Consider the following 19,502-nt stretch of genomic DNA (forward strand, 5'->3'; position numbering starts at 1 on the left):
TAGATTATCCAGGATAACCCAACATATGTGTAGATTATCCAGGATAACCCAACATATGTGTAGATTATCCAGGATAACCCAACATATGTGTAGATTATCCAGGATAACCCAACATATGTGTAGATTATTTAGGATAACCCAATATATGTGTAGATTATCCAGGATAACCCAACATATGTGTAGATTATCCAGGATAACCCAACATATGTGTAGATTATCCAGGATAACCCAACATATGTGTAGATTATCCAGGATAACCGAACATGTGTAGATTATCCAGGATAAGCCAACATATGTGTAGATTATCCAGGATAACCCAACATATGTGTAGATTATCCAGGATAACCCAACATATGTGTAGATTATCCAGGATAACCCAACATATGTGTAGATTTTCCCGAAAAAACCCAACATATGTGTAGAATATCCAGGATAACCCAATATATGTGTAGATTATCCAGGATAACCCAACATATGTGTAGATTATCCAGGATAACCCAACATATGTGTAGATTATCCAGGATAACCAACATATGTGTAGATTATCCAGGATAACCCAACATATGTGTAGATTATCCAGGATAACCCAACATATGTGTAGATTATCCAGGATAACCCAACATGTGTGTAGATTATCCAGGATAACCCAACATATGTGTAGAATATCCAGGATAACCCAACATATGTGTAGATTATCCAGGATAACCCAACATATGTGTAGATTATCCAGGATAACCCAACATATGTGTAGATTATCCAGGATAACCCAACATATGTGTAGATTATCCAGGATAACCCAACATATGTGTAGATTATCCAGGATAACCCAACATATGTGTAGATTATCCAGGATAACCCAACATATGTGTAGATTATCCAGGATAACCCAACATATGTGTAGATTATCCAGGATAACCCAACATATGTGTAGATTATCCAGGATAACCGAACATGTGTAGATTATCCAGGATAAGCCAACATATGTGTAGATTATCCAGGATAACCCAACATATGTGTAGATTATCCGGGTAACCCAATATGTGTAGATTATCCAGGATAACCCAACATATGTGTAGATTATCCAGGATAACCCAACATATGTGTAGATTATCCAGGGTAACCCAACGTATGTGTACATTATCCAGGATAACGCAACATATGTGTACATTATCCAGGGTAACCCAACATATGGGTACATTATCCAGGGTAACGCAACATATGTGTACATTATCCAGGATAACGCAACATATGTGTACATTATCCAGGGTAACCCAACATATGTGTACATTATCCAGGATAAACCAACATATGTGTACATTATCCAGGGTAACCCAACATATGTGTACATTATCCAGGGTAACCCAACATATGTGTAGATTATCCAGGGTAACCCAACATATGTGTACATTATCCATGAAAACGCAACATATGTGTACATTATCCAGGATAACCCAACATATGTGTAGATTATCCAGGGTAACCCAACATATGTGTAGATTATCCAGGGTAACCCAACATATGTGTAGATTATCCAGGGTAACCCAACGTATGTGTACATTATCCAGGATAACGCAACATATGTGTACATTATCCAGGGTAACCCAACATATGGGTACATTATCCAGGGTAACGCAACATATGTGTACATTATCCAGGATAACGCAACATATGTGTACATTATCCAGGGTAACCCAACATATGTGTACATTATCCAGGATAAACCAACATATGTGTACATTATCCAGGGTAACCCAACATATGTGTACATTATCCAGGGTAACCCAACATATGTGTAGATTATCCAGGGTAACCCAACATATGTGTACATTATCCATGAAAACGCAACATATGTGTACATTATCCAGGATAACCCAACATATGTGTAGATTATCCAGGGTAACCCAACATATGTGTAGATTATCCAGGGTAACCCAACATATGTGTAGATTATCCAGGGTAACCCAACATATGTGTACATTATCCAGGATAACGCAACATATGTGTACATTATCCAGGATAACGCAACATATGTGTACATTATCCAGGATAACGCAACATATGTGTACATTATCCAGGGTAACCCAACATATGTGTACATTATCCAGGGTAACCCAACATATGTGTAGATTATCCAGGGTAACCCAACATATGTGTACATTATCCAGGATAACGCAACATATGTGTACATTATCCAGGATAACCCAACATATGTGTAGATTATCCAGGGTAACCCAACATATGTGTAGATTATCCAGGGTAACCCAACATATGTGTACATTATCCAGGATAACCCAACATATGTGTACATTATCCAGGATAACCCAACATATGTGTAGATTATCCAGGGTAACCCAACATATGTGTAGATTATCCAGGATAACGCAACATATGTGTACATTATCCAGGATAACCCAACATATGTGTAGATTATCCAGGATAACCCAACATATGTGTAGATTATCCAGGATAACCCAACATATGTGTAGATTATCCAGGATAACCCAACATATATCCTGCGTGTTGAAGTTAACAGAATAATTTGTCTTGAGTTCATTTCCATTATATAACTAATTCTCTTAATTACTGTGGAAGCCGCACCTTACTTTATCTTCAGGATACCTGGATATCCTAAATTAATCTTCAGGATCCCTGGATATCCTAAATTAATCTTCAGGATACCTGGATATCCTAAATTAGTCTTCAGGATACCTGGATATCCTAAATTAATATTCAGGATACCTGGTTATCTTAAATTAATCTTCAGGATATCTGGATATCTTAAATTAATCTTCAGGATACCTGGATATCCTGAGGGAGGGAGGGAGGGAGGGAGGAAGGGAGGGAGGAAGGGAGGGAGGGAGAGGGACGCAGGGAGGGAGGGAGGTAGTGATGGAAGAGGGAGGAAGGGAGGGAGCGAGAGAGTTAGGGATGGAGGGAGGGAGGGAGGGAGGGAGGAAGGGAGGGAGCGAGAGAGTTAGGGATGGAGGGAGGGATTGAGGAAGGGAGGGAGCGAGAGAATAAGAGAGTGAGGGAGGTAGGAAGGGAGGGAGGAAAGGAGGGAGGAAGGGAGGGAGGGAGGGAGGGAGGTTGACTTAATTACTTCCCCGAAAAAATTGCACCAGCATCCGGGAGCTTCAGTTTTGTCCCACATTATTACTAATATAACCTACACCACTATATAACCTCCCCAGCACCACTATATAACCTCCCCAGCACCACTATATAACCTCCCCAGCACCACTATATAACCTCCCCAGCACCACTATATAACCTCCCCAGCACCACTATATAACCTCCCCAGCACCACTATATAACCTCCCCAGCACCACTATATAACCTCCCCAGCACCACTATATAACCTCCCCAGCACCACTATATAACCTCCCCAGCACCACTATATAACCTCCCCAGCACCACTATATAACCTCCCCAGCACCACTATATAACCTCCCCAGCTCCACTATATAACCTCCCCAGCACGACTACATAACCTCCCCAGCACCACTATATAACCTCCCCAGCACCACTATATAACCTCCCCAGCACCACTATATAACCTCCCCAGCACCACTACATAACCTCCCCAGCACAACTATATAACCTCCCCAGCACCACTGTATAACCTCCCCAGCACCACTATATAACCTCCCCAGCACCACTATATAACCTCCCCAGCACCACTATATAACCTCCCCAGCACCACTATATAACCTCCCCAGCACCACTATATAACCTCCCCAGCACCACTATATAACCTCCCCAGCACCACTATATAACCTCCCCAGCACCACTATATAACCTCCCCAGCACCACTATATAACCTCCCCAGCACCACTATATAACCTCCCCAGCACCACTACATAACCTCCCCACCACAACGATATAACCTCCCCAGCACCACTCTCTACCCTCCCCAGCACCACTATATAACCTCCCCAGCACCACTATATAACCTCCCCAGCACCACTATATAACCTCCCCAGCACCACTATATAACCTCCCCAGCACCACTATATAACCTCCCCAGCACCACTATATAACCTCCCCAGCACCACTATATAACCTCCCCAGCACCACTATATAACCTCCCCAGCACCACTATATAACCTCCCCAGCACCACTATATAACCTCCCCAGCACCACTATATAACCTCCCCAGCACCACTATATAACCTCCCCAGCACCACTATATAACCTCCCCAGCACCACTCTATAACCTCCCCAACACCACTATATAACCTCCCCAGCACCACTATATAACCTCCCCAGCACCACTATATAACCTCCCCAGCACCACTATATAACCTCCCCAGCACCACTATATAACCTCCCCAGCACCACTATATAACCTCCCCAGCTCCGCTATATAACCTCCCCAGCACCGCTATATAACCTCCCCAGCACCACTATATAACCTCCCCAGCACCACTATATAACCTCCCCAGCACCACTATATAACCTCCCCAGCACCACTATATAACCTCCCCAGCACCACTATATAACCTCCCCAGCACCACTATATAACCACCCCAGCACCACTATATAACCTCCCCAGCACCACTATATAACCTCCCCAGCACCACTATATAACCTCCCCAGCACCACTATATAACCTCCCCAGCACCACTATATAACCTCCCCAGCACCACTATATAACCTCCCCAGCACCACTATATAACCTCCCCTGCACCACTATATAACCTCCCCAGCACCACTATATAACCTCCCCTGCACCACTATATAACCTCCCCAGCACCACTATATAACCTCCCCAGCACCACTATATAACCTCCCCAGCACCACTATATAACCTCCCCAGCACCACTATATAAGTTCCCCAGCACCACTATATAACCTCCCCAGCACCATTATATAACCTCCCCTGCACCACTATATAACCTCCCCAGCACCACTATATAACCTCCCCAGCACCACTATATAACCTCCCCAGCACCACTATATAAGCTCCCCAGCACCACTATATAACCTCCCCAGCACCACTATATAACCTCCCCAGCACCACTATATAACCTCCCCAGCACCACTATATAACCTCCCCAGTACCACTATATAACCTCCCCAGCACCACTATATAACCTCCCCAGCACCACTATATAACCTCCCCAGTTCCACTATATAACCTCCCCAGTTCCACTATATAACCTCCCCAGCACCACTATATAACCTCCCCAGCACCACTACATAACCTCCCCTGCACCACTATATAAACTCCCCAGCACCACTATATAACCTCCCCAGCACCACTATATAACCTCCCCACCACCACTATATAACCTCCCCAGCACCACTATATAACCTCCCCAGCACCACTATATAACCTCCCCAGTTCCACTATATAACCTCCCCAGCACCACTATATAACCTCCCCAGCACCACTATATAACCTCCCCAGCACCACTATATAACCTCCCCAGCACCACTATATAACCTCCCCAGCACCACTATATAACCTCCCCAGCACCTCCTCATGGCCGGGGGGCAAAAGTTCTGGCTTCACACTGTGAGGGTCTGGGTTCAGTTCCCGGCGAAAGGTTGGGAACATCGGACGTTTGCCTACAACTGTTGTCTCTGTTAACCCATCACCTGGGTGTTAGTGGACTGGTGTGGGTCGCATCCTGGGACGAAACTGACCAGTTTGTGGGTATTGCTCTGCATAACAAGTGGCTTTCTATATAGTAGTATGTGACTGATGTCGGCTAGATGTGTATACCTTGTACATGTACTTATAGTAAATAAAGATATTATTATTATTATTATTATTATTATTATTATTATTATTATTATTATTATTATTATTATTATTATTATTATTATTATTATATGATAAAAAGTAATCTGGCTGAGTGGAGACAGTGTTGTGTACTTTCATACAGTTTGTGCGGGTTCGAGTCCTGCTGTGGACTGAGAGAAAATGTTTGTTAAATGTTCGCCTCTTTGCGAATTGTTAAGTATATATAAATTGTGGAAGATCTCGATTGATTTCTCAAAACCGTTAACCATCCCACAGTTGGTGGAGAAAGTTTGGGCGTCGAGCTGCCCACGATGGCTATGGCCGAGACACCTTCATTATACACTCTTAACAATGCTTTATACAGTACTAATTATAAATATTTAAGCTAAGTTAGAGTTATACAGAATTCAACTTAGGTTCTACACGCATCCTGCACAAATATAAGCTGGGCACTCGTTGCAGCCAGCCCTTGAGTGGCCCTGGAACAACATCAAACTGTTTGTCACAAGAAACCCACAGTGAGTCGCGGGCCACTTACCTATACGACGGACCTAGTATAAAGCTTATATCTCGGTATACTACGAGACAGTTACATGTGACTGACGAAGGTATCTCTGGTGTATCCACGGCTCATGGGATATCTACATGGATATCTCATGGATATCTACATGTAGCTATCATGGGATAGCTACATACCTTCACCAGAGACCTACAGTTGTCACCGTCTATCGACACACTGCCCAATGTAAGAGCAGAGTTATGCATGTGTTATTTCAGGTATTAGGAATGACGTGGCAGGTTCCCAGTCTGGAGCCCACAATAACTGAGAATGGGCACTAACCTAACTAGTTAGGACACACTGTCATACTATATTCTACACATATATAATTTATTTATTTATTTAGTTATTTATTTATTTTTGTGTGTTGTTGTAGTGGTGGAGGCGGTGAGGATGCTGGTGTGGGTGTGTGTGGCAGCCAGCACTGTGTCAGCACATAAGTGGGGGTGGGGATCCTGCCCTCGTGTCGACCCAACACCTAAACTCGATGTTGACAATGTAAGTACCTCACCTAGTGCAGTGACAACACCACTGCAGTTACAACACCAGTGCAGTGACAACACCAGTGTTACCTAACAGTCCCTCTCCCTAACCCTGACACCTCTCACTCATAACATTACCTCTGACACCACTAACTGATCCTCCACCTGTGACACCACTAACTGATCCTCCACCTGTGACACCACTAACTGATCCTCCACCTGTGACACCACTAACTGATCCTCCACCTGTGACACCACTAACTGATCCCCCACCTGTGACACCACTAACTGATCCTCCACCTGTGACACCACTAACTGATCCTCCACCTGTGACACCACTAACTGATCCTCCACCTGTGACACCACTAACTGATCCCCCACCTGTGACACCACTAACTGATCCTCCACCTGTGACACCACTAACTGATCCTCCACCTGTGACACCACTAACTGATCCCCCACCTGTGACACCACTAACTGATCCTCCACCTGTGACACCACTAACTGATCCTCCACCTGTGACACCACTAACTGATCCTTCACCTGTCACAATACTAACTGATCCCCCAGGTGGAGGATCAGTTAGTATTCTGACAGGTATTGTCACAGTTACGTCACAACAAGACTACACCTCACAGTCACATCACAGCAAGACTACACCTCACAGTCACATCACAACAACAAGACTACACCTCACAGTCACATCACAACAAGACTACACCTCACAGTCACATCACAACAACAAGACTACACCTCACAGTCACATCACAACAAGACTACACCTCACAGTCACATCACAACAAGACTACACCTCACAGTCACATCACAACAACAAGACTACACCTCACAGTCACATCACAACAACAAGACTACACCTCACAGTCACATCACAACAACAAGACTACACCTCACAGTCACATCACAACAACAAGACTACACCTCACAGTCACATCACAACAACAAGACTACACCTCACAGTCACATCACAACAACAAGACTACACCTCACAGTCACATCACAACAACAAGACTACACCTCACAGTTACGTCACAACAAGACTACACCTCACAGTCACATCACAACAAGACTACACCTCACAGTCACATCACAACAAGACTACACCTCACAGTCACATCACAACAAGACTACACCTCACAGTCACATCACAACAAGACTACACCTCACAGTCACATCACAACAAGACTACACCTCACAGTCACATCACAACAAGACTACACCTCACAGTCACATCACAACAACAAGACTACACCTCACAGTCACATCACAACAAGACTACACCTCACAGTCACATCACAACAACAAGACTACACCTCACAGTCACATCACAACAAGACTACACCTCACAGTCACATCACAACAACAAGACTACACCTCACAGTCACATCACAACAAGACTACACCTCACAGTTACGTCACAACAAGACTACACCTCACAGTCACATCACAACAAGACTACACCTCACAGTCACATCACAACAAGACTACACCTCACAGTCACATCACAACAAGACTACACCTCACAGTCACATCACAACAAGACTACACCTCACAGTCACATCACAACAAGACTACACCTCACAGTCACATCACAACAACAAGACTACACCTCACAGTCACATCACAACAAGACTACACCTCACAGTTACGTCACAACAAGACTACACCTCACAGTCACATCACAACAACAAGACTACACCTCACAGTCACATCACAACAAGACTACACCTCACAGTCACATCACAACAAGACTACACCTCACAGTTACATCACAACAAGACTACACCTCACAGTTACATCACAACAAGACTACACCTCACAGTTACGTCACAACAAGACTACACCTCACAGTCACATCACAACAACAAGACTACACCTCACAGTCACATCACAACAAGACTACACCTCACAGTCACATCACAACAAGACTACACCTCACAGTTACATCACAACAAGACTACACCTCACAGTCACATCACAACACCCAACTCTGAAACTTATCTGATACTCTACTCAAACATTAAGATTTTTTACTTGTCTAATGTATTATTAAATTCTTACCAAATTTTATTAATTATAAATGAATCCAATTTATATAAACCAAAAGAAATATTCATATTATTTTCAAAACTTTTTATGAAACATAATTCTAATATATTTCTCTCAATATGATGGTTAAAATCTCTCACATGAATAAATAGAATGTTAGAATCTTGTCCAGTTCTGTTATATTTATGTAGTTTTATTCTTAGTTCGAGATTTTTACCAGTTTGACCGTAATAAACTTTATTGCAAATTTTACAAGGAATCTTATAGACACATCCATCAGTATTTTGGGGGGAATTCTTTATCAAAAGTTTTTTTTACTGCATCAAGATTTTTAAATACAACTTTGATATTAAAAGTCTTAAGAAGAGAAGGAATATCAACCAAGTTTTGATGGTAAGGGAGAACCAACATATTTTTAGTTGAATAAGGTTGGTTGTCCCTTTTTTAAATTGTAAAAAATATTTCTGCAATTTTAAAGGATTTTTCAATTAAGTTTCTTGGGTATTTTAAATCATTAGCTATTTCATAAATTTTAGAGACTTCTTCATCTATAAATTCTGAACACAGTGTACATCACAGTGGTACACAGTGTATATCACAGTGGTACACAGTGTACATCAAAGTGGTACACAGTGTATATCACAGTGGTACACAGTGTATATCACAGTGGTACAGAGTGTATATCACAGTGGTACACAGTGTATATCACAGTGGTACACAGTGTATATCACAGTGGTACACAGTGTATATGACAGTGGTACACAGTGTATATCACAGTGGTACACAGTGTATATGACAGTGGTACACAGTGTATATCACAGTGGTACACAGTGTATATCACAGTGGTACACAGTGTACATCACAGTGGTACACAGTGTACATCACAGTGGTACACAGTGTACATCACAGTGGTACACAGTGTATATGACAACGGTACACAGTGTATATGACAGTGGTACAGTGTGTATCACAGTGGTGCACAGTGTATATGACAGTGGTACACAGTGTATATGACAGTGGTACACAGTGTATATGACAGTGGTACACAGTGTATATCACAGTGGTACACAGTGTATATGACAGTGGTACACAGTGTATATCACAGTGGTACACAGTGTACATCAAAGTGGTACACAGTGTATATCACAGTGGTACACAGTGTATATCACAGTGGTACACAGTGTATATCACAGTGGTACACAGTGCATATGACAGTGGTACACAGTGTACATCACAGTGGTACACAGTGTATATCACAGTGGTACACAGTGTATATCACAGTGGTACACAGTGTATATCACAGTGGTACACAGTGTATATCACAGTGGTACACAGTGGTACACAGTGGTACACAGTGTATATCACAGTGGTACACAGTGTATATCACAGTGGTACACAGTGTATATCACAGTGGTACACAGTGTATATCACAGTGGTACACAGTGTGTATCACAGTGGTACACAGTGTATATCACAGTGGTATACAGTGTATATCACAGTGGTACACAGTGTATATCACAGTGGTACACAGTGTATATCACAGTGGTACACAGTGTATATCACAGTGGTACACAGTGTATATCACAGTGGTACACAGTGTATATCACAGTGGTACACAGTGTATATCACAGTGGTACACAGTGTATATCACAGTGGTACACAGTGTATATCACAGTGGTACACAGTGTATATCACAGTGGTACACAGTGTATATAACAGTGGTACACAGTATATATCACAGTGGTACACAGTGTATATCACAGTGGTACACAGTGTATATCACAGTGGTACACAGTGTATATCACAGTGGTACACAGTGTATATCACAGTGGTACACAGTGTATATCACAGTGGTACACAGTGTATATCACAGTGGTACACAGTATATATCACAGTGGTACACAGTGTATATCACAGTGGTACACAGTGTATATCACAGTGGTACACAGTATATATCACAGTGGTACACAGTGTATATCACAGTGGTACACAGTGTATATCACAGTGGTACACAGTGTATATCACAGTGGTACACAGCATATATCACAGTGGTACACAGTATATATCACAGTGGTACACAGTATATATCACAGTGGTACACAGTATATATCAGTGTGGTACACAGTATATATCACAGTGGTACACAGCATATATCACAGTGGTACACAGTATATATCACAGTGGTACACAGCATATATCACAGTGGTACACAGTATATATCACAGTGGTACACAGTATATATCACAGTGGTACACAGTATATATCACAGTGGTACACAGCATATATCACAGTGGTACACAGTATATATCACAGTGGTACACAGTATATATCACAGTGGTACACAGTATATATCACAGTGGTACACAGTATATATCACAGTGGTACACAGTATATATCACAGTGGTACACAGTGTATATCACAGTGGTACACAGTATATATCACAGTGGTACACAGTATATATCACAGTGGTACACAGTATATATCACAGTGGTACACAGTATATATCACAGTGGTACACAGTATATATCACAGTGGTACACAGTGTATATCACAGTGGTACACAGTGTATATCACAGTGGTACACAGTATATATCACAGTGGTACACAGTGTATATCACAGTGGTACACAGTGTATATCACAGTGGTACACAGTGTATATCACAGTGGTACACAGTGTATATAACAGTGGTACACAGTGTATATCACAGTGGTACACAGTGTATATCACAGTGGTACACAGTGTATATCACAGTGGTACACAGTGTATATCACAGTGGTACACAGTGTATATCACAGTGGTACACAGTGTATATCACAGTGGTACACAGTGTATATCACAGTGGTACACAGTATATATCACAGTGGTACACAGTGTATATCACAGTGGTACACAGTGTATATCACAGTGGTACACAGTGTATATCACAGTGGTACACAGTGTATATCACAGTGGTACACAGTGTATATCACAGTGGTACACAGTGTATATCACAGTGGTACACAGCATATATCACAGTGGTACACAGTATATATCACAGTGGTACACAGTATATATCACAGTGGTACACAGTATATATCACAGTGGTACACAGTATATATCACAGTGGTACACAGCATATATCACAGTGGTACACAGTATATATCACAGTGGTACACAGCATATATCACAGTGGTACACAGTATATATCACAGTGGTACACAGTATATATCACAGTGGTACACAGTATATATCACAGTGGTACACAGCATATATCACAGTGGTACACAGTATATATCACAGTGGTACACAGTATATATCACAGTGGTACACAGCATATATCACAGTGGTACACAGTATATATCACAGTGGTACACAGCATATATCACAGTGGTACACAGTATATATCACAGTGGTACACAGTATATATCACAGTGGTACACAGTATATATCACAGTGGTACACAGTATATATCACATTGGTACACAGCATATATCACAGTGGTACACAGCATATATCACAGTGGTACACAGTATATATCACAGTGGTACACAGTATATATCACAGTGGTACACAGTATATATCACAGTGGTACACAGTATATATCACAGTGGTACACAGTATATATCATAGTGGTACACAGTATATATCACAGTGGTACACAGCATATATCACAGTGGTACACAGCATATATCACAGTGGTACACAGTATATATCACAGTGGTACACAGCATATATCACAGTGGTACACAGTATATATCACAGTGGTACACAGCATATATCACAGTGGTACACAGTATATATCACAGTGGTACACAGTATATATCACAGTGGTACACAGTATATATCACAGTGGTACACAGTATATATCACAGTGGTACACAGCATATATCACAGTGGTACACAGTATATATCACAGTGGTACACAGTATATATCACAGTGGTACACAGTATATATCACAGTGGTACACAGTATATATCACAGTGGTACACAGTATATATCACAGTGGTACACAGTATATATCACAGTGGTACACAGTATATATCACAAGTTCTCAAAAACATTGATGAGAAAACCGACAGTTTAACTCTATGTTGATGTGAAGAACAATACCTGGAGTTTACCTGGAGAGAGTTCCAGGGGTCAACGCCCCCGCGGCCCGGTCTGTGACCAGGCCTCCATTAGTGTACATAGGAAGAGCAATTTGTTGGTTTTCTGTAAATTTTAAATTTTAAAATTATTGTTAGCCTTAATAATTAAAATGTCTAGAAAAGGCAATGAGTTATTTTCTTCGAACTCAACAGTAAAATTTATTGAATGAGTTAAACTATTTAATCTAACAAGGAAATTATTTTTATTTATATTTTTAGGCATAAGACACAAAATATCATCAATATGTCTATACTACTTAGGTATATTAGGGAGAATTGTGTTAAGCAATCTTGTCTCAAAAAATTCCATGTGTAAATTACTAAGAGCAGTGAGAGAGGATTTCCCATTGCCATACCAAACTTCTGAGTGTAAAACTCGTCATTAAACCCAAATTTTGCATCAACAATACAAAGTTTAATAAGTTTAATGACAGTAGGAACTGGCAGTGGTAAATCTTAATTAACAAGTTCTTCAAATAAGAAACTTTGTAAATCATCAACTGGAACTTTTGTGAACAAGGAAGTAACATCAAAACTAACCATGTTAAAATCATTTAAGTCAGTCGAGATGCTTAACTTATCCACTAAATCTACTTTATTTTTTAACATTAAAGTTAGAAAATTTTCCGACAATTGGGCTTAAAATATCAACAAGTCATTTAAATACTTTATAGGACAACTTTAGCAATAGTGTATTTTGAGTTCTTCATTAGTAACTCTTAAGTCACTGTGATTTTGTCTTATAGTTTGAGTTCCTTCACGATCTTCATGGACGGTTCTAACAATGTTGCTGAAGATTTGTATTATACTCATTTACCGATAAGAACCTCAGCGTTCACTGGCGATCTAATGGTCATATTTGTTGTGTTTCTTAATTAATCATTGTATTGGGTCGTTTATTGTGTATTTTGACTTAAAGAATTTCCTGACGGACCAGACACAAAAGGCTAGGTATGGCTGGCAAGGGCGCATTCAAGGAATAAAGTCGTGGCTGGGGTATGTATATTTGCCAGGAAATAAATAAGCTAATTCTATGGGGTTTATTCTATGGCAGACTCTTGTTCATATTTAAACTATTCACTGTTCATTAAATAAATTACCTTTTTTAACATTTTTCTTCAACAGATTCTGAACCAGTGGTATGTTGTGGAGCAGTTCGACACCACCTCCACCTGCCTGACTCTTAACTACACCCGTGTGTCTGCAACTCAGCTCAAAGTTACAAAGTCTCGTCAACTGGTGCTACTGGACAGCCTCAGCATCGAGCACACCAACTCCTACACTGGCACCCTCGACATCCCTGACGGAGACAATGCTGGCAAGATGCGAGTTAAGTGGCCATTGAGTGAGTCCCTTCAGTATTTTGTAAATATTTCTTGATGGGAGATATATTGGTTGTATTCAGAATACTCATGCACTGTTGCCTTCACTTCAAATACCTGCTATCAGTAGCCCGTAAATATTTTTTTCAACAAAATGACGTCAGTTTTAGACTGTAAGCGAAACTTGTACATTTTCTAGTTTCAGTAAAACATTTCTAAGACTATACACATACCCACCAGTAAAAACTTCAATATGTCATTTTTGGGGGGAAACGTCGTCTAATAAAAATGTGGCTTTGCTACGTGTGTTGTAGTCCTAGTTTATAGTCTCTCCGCCAGTCACGACATTCTTGTTCTATATCATAAATGGCATAAAATACTGAGTAAGATGCGTATACAGATAAGATAAGATAAGATAAGATTTCGTTCGGATTTTTAACCCCGGAGGGTTAGCCACCCAGGATAACCCAAGAAAGTCAGTGCGTCATCGAGGACTGTCTAACTTATTTCCATTGGGGTCCTTAATCTTGTCCCCCAGGATGCGACCCACACCAGTCGACTAACACCCAGGTACCTATTTGCTGCTAGGTGAACAGGACAACAGGTGTAAGGAAACGTGTCGAAATGTTTCCACCCGCCGGGAATCGAACCCGGGCCCTCCGTGTGTGAAGCGGGAGCTTTAGCCACCAGGCCACCGGGCCACGTAGGAGAAGTGTACAACACTTAAAAATCTTTATCATTGAAATGTTTTGTTAGTTCTATAGGTTTCTTCTGTTATATACAGGCGAATATAACAGTGAAGATGGTAGAGGTAGATTTAAAGTTGAGTCCATCAGCCTTGATGGAAAGTGGTCAGTCACTGAGTCTAAAACAGAGGCACAACACCAGAGACATAATAAAGTCACACATAAGTAGCACATACTAGTGGAAGTACGTTATGCTAAACAGTTGTTACCAAAACAAAGGTGGACTGGTGTTATAACTGCCAGGATATTTGACTGAAGAAACCAGTTTAGCAAGCCAAACGTTTCAACAATGAATATACCTAAGTATTATATACCGTTATAGTAATATATATATACAGTGTTTTCTCCATGGGGAAGTGGAATAGAATTCTTCCTCCGTAAGCCATGCGGGTCATGAGAGGCTACTAACATGCGTGTCATGAGAGGCTACTAACATGCGGGTCATGAGAGGCTACTAACATGCGGGTCATGAGAGGCTACTAACATGCGTGTCATGAGAGGCTACTAACATGCGTGTCATGAGAGGCTACTAACATGCGTGTCATGAGAGGCTACTAACATGCGTGTCATGAGAGGCTACTAACATGCGGGTCATGAGAGGCTACTAACATGCGGGTCATGAGAGGCTACTAACATGCGGGTCATGAGAGGCTACTAACATGCGTGTCATGAGAGGCTACTAACATGCGGGTCATGAGAGGCTACTAACATGCGGGTCATGAGAGGCTACTAACATGCGTGTCATGAGAGGCTACTAACATGCGTGTCATGAGAGGCTACTAACATGCGTGTCATGAGAGGCTACTAACATGCGTGTCATGAGAGGCTACTAACATGCGTGTCATGAGAGGCTACTAACATGCGTGTCATGAGAGGCTACTAACATGCGTGTCATGAGAGGCTACTAACATGCGTGTCATGAGAGGCTACTAACATGCGTGTCATGAGAGGCTACTAACATGCGTGTCATGAGAGGCTACTAACATGTCATGAGAGGCTACTAACATGCGGGTCATGAGAGGTCATGAGAGGCTACTAACATGCGTGTCATGAGAGGGTCATGAGAGGCGACCAACAAGCGTGTCATGAGTGGCTACTAACATGCGTGTCATGAGAGGCTACTAACATGCGTGTCATGAGAGGCTACTAACATGCGTGTCATGAGAGGCTACTAACATGCGTGTCATGAGAGGCTACTAACATGAGAGGCTACTAACATGCGTGTCATGAGAGGCTACTAACATGCGGTCATGAGAGGCTACTAACATGCGTGTCATGAGAGGCTACTAACATGCGTGTCATGAGAGGCTACTATGCGTGTCATGCATGCGTGTCATGAGAGGCTACTAACATGCGTGTCATGAGAGGCTACTAACATGCGTGTCATGAGAGGCTACTAACATGCGGGTCATGAGAGGCTACTAACATGCGGGTCATGAGAGGCTACTAACATGCGTGTCATGAGAGGCTACTAACATGCGTGTCATGAGAGGCTACTAACATGCGTGTCATGAGAGGCTACTAACATGCGTGTCATGAGAGGCTACTAACATGCGTGTCATGAGAGGCTACTAACATGCGTGTCATGAGAGGCTACTAACATGCGTGTCATGAGAGGCTACTAACATGCGTGTCATGAGAGGCTACTAACATGCGTGTCATGAGAGGCTACTAACATGCGTGTCATGAGAGGCTACTAACATGCGTGTCATGAGAGGCTACTAACATGCGTGTCATGAGAGGCTACTAACATGCGTGTCATGAGAGGCTACTAACATGCGTGTCATGAGAGGCTACTAACATGCGTGTCATGAGAGGCTACTAACATGCGTGTCATGAGAGGCTACTAACATGCGTGTCATGAGAGGCTACTAACATGCGTGTCATGAGAGGCTACTAACATGCGTGTCATGAGAGGCTACTAACATGCGTGTCATGAGAGGCTACTAACATGCGTGTCATGAGAGGCTACTAACATGCGTGTCATGAGAGGCTACTAACATGCGTGTCATGAGAGGCTACTAACATGCGTGTCATGAGAGGCTACTAACATGCGTGTCATGAGAGGCTACTAACGGGTCATGAGAGGCTACTAACATGCGTGTCATGAGAGGCTACTAACATGCGGGTCATGAGAGGCTACTAACATGCGTGTCATGAGAGGCTACTAACATGCGTGTCATGAGAGGCTACTAACATGCGGGTCATGAGAGGCTACTAACATGCGTGTCATGAGAGGCTACTAACATGCGGGTCATGAGAGGCTACTAACATGCGTGTCATGAGAGGCTACTAACATGCGGGTCATGAGAGGCTACTAACATGCGTGTCATGAGAGGCTACTAACATGCGGGTCATGAGAGGCTACTAACATGCTACTAACATGCGTGTCATGAGAGGCTACTACATGCGTGTCATGAGAGGCTACTAACATGCGGGTCATGAGAGGCTACTAACATGCGTATCATGAGAGGCTACTAACATGCGCTACTAACATGCGTGTCATGAGAGGCTACTAACATGCGTATCATGAGAGGCTACTAACATGCGGGTCATGAGAGGCTACTAACATGCGTATCATGAGAGGCTACTAACATGCGTGTCATGAGAGGCTACTAACATGCGGGTCATGAGAGGCTACTAACATGCGTGTCATGAGAGGCTACTAACATGCGGGTCATGAGAGGCTACTAACATGCGTGTCATGAGAGGCTACTAACATGCGGGTCATGAGAGGCTACTAACATGCGTATCATGAGAGGCTACTAACATGCGGGTCATGAGAGGCTACTAACATGCGTATCATGAGAGGCTACTAACATGCGTGTCATGAGAGGCTACTAACATGCGGGTCATGAGAGGCTACTAACATGCGGGTCATGAGAGGCTACTAACATGCGGGTCATGAGAGGCTACTAACATGCGGGTCATGAGAGGCTACTAACATGCGTGTTATGAGAGGCTACTAACATGCGTGTCATGAGAGGCTACTAACATGCGGGTCATGAGAGGCTACTAACATGCGTGTCATGAGAGGCTACTAACATGCGTGTCATGAGAGGCTACTAACATGCAGGTCATGAGAGGCTACTAACATGCGTGTCATGAGAGGCTACTAACATGCGTGTCATGAGAGGCTACTAACATGCGGGTCATGAGAGACTACTAACATGCGGGTCATGAGAGGCTACTAACATGCGGGTCATGAGAGGCTACTAACATGCATGTCATGAGAGGCTACTAACATGCGTGTCATGAGAGGCTACTAACATGCATGTGAAAATTTGTGTGGACTGCCTCCAAGTGAGTCGCCTACCCTGGCAAACTCTGTTGACACCGAGCTCTGAGGTGGGTACCTCAGCCTCACAAGTGGCTTATAGGACAGATTTTCACAAATGATTGATGTTGCAAGAAACTCGCCTGCATGCGCATATAGAGGACTAACTTACTTGGTGTTGCAGCATATATCCTGATCTTCAACTTCCCTAAGCTTAGCCTTAGCCCCTCTGGACTTCCCCTCAGAAACCACGTGCAACCGGGAGCCTTAATTCCTGCAATATTCAATCATTATTAGTGTCCTGCCTGCACCTCAGAAATTCCTATATCCAAGAGGGTATGTATCCCCTAGTATAACTATGCAGACACGGACACTAGCTTCCAGACTGCCTTGAGACACTGGTACTTACTGGGCATGCTCTGCCAGCTGCAACACAGGCCCACGGATCAAACTCACTCACAATCTCCCCAGACACTGGCCAGAAATCTACGAGATAAAGTGGAGGTCTTGTCTTACTGTATGGGCCTGACGGAGGTCATCTACGGTACATCAAGGTGCCTCTACCAGATTTCCCCAGGTCTCAAATGTGAAGACACGTGGGGGGCGCCGTCTGCTGATCACGGCACGTCTTGTCCAGTTGGTGTCTGTCTTAAGAAGGACGCTATTGTGTCTTTGAGACCCGTGCCTCATAATTCAAGCTAGGGCTGCCAGTTCTCCCTAGCTAACTTAACCTAGTGTTTGCCTACATTATCGGCCTATTACTACCTATGTTAAGGTCTTAGGTCTACATTATTATTGTCTACAGTTGCCTCAATGATCCTAATATTAGTGTACTACCAGTAAAACTACCTACTCCTTCCCTGAAGGGTAAATCTATAAATTAAATAAGCTTACCAACAATCCCCGCCAACTAGAGAGAATGCTGTTTGTTTGGGAGGGTTTAAGGGCCACCCAGCTCAGCCGTCCCATTACGGCTATGCTGGGACCCCTTTGTAAGTCGTATCTGTCCTGTGGAACTTTAGGGACCAAATAAATTTCCACATCGCGTGTCATGAGAGGCTACTAACATGCGGGTCATGAGAGGCTACTAACATGCGGGTCATGAGAGGCTACTAACATGCGTGTCATGAGAGGCTACTAACATGCATGTCATGAGAGGCTACTAAC

At 42.7% G+C, this 19,502-nt stretch overlaps 1 protein-coding gene across 2 annotated transcripts in view; it reads left to right on the forward strand.

Moving 5' to 3' along the window:
- Positions 1–19,502, forward strand: part of LOC128700942 (apolipoprotein D) — a 145,319-nt gene that overhangs the window by 88,401 nt on the left and 37,416 nt on the right. For both annotated transcript variants that reach the window (XM_070080375.1, XM_070080374.1), the window contains exons 2-3: positions 6,688–6,809; positions 14,116–14,335. In XM_070080375.1, coding sequence (XP_069936476.1) covers positions 6,688–6,809; positions 14,116–14,335 — 342 coding nt within the window. The remainder of the gene's footprint in view (positions 1–6,687; positions 6,810–14,115; positions 14,336–19,502) is intronic.

This window comes from Cherax quadricarinatus, unplaced genomic scaffold, assembly GCF_038502225.1.
Source record: "Cherax quadricarinatus isolate ZL_2023a unplaced genomic scaffold, ASM3850222v1 Contig365, whole genome shotgun sequence".
Classification (NCBI taxonomy): domain Eukaryota; kingdom Metazoa; phylum Arthropoda; class Malacostraca; order Decapoda; family Parastacidae; genus Cherax; species Cherax quadricarinatus.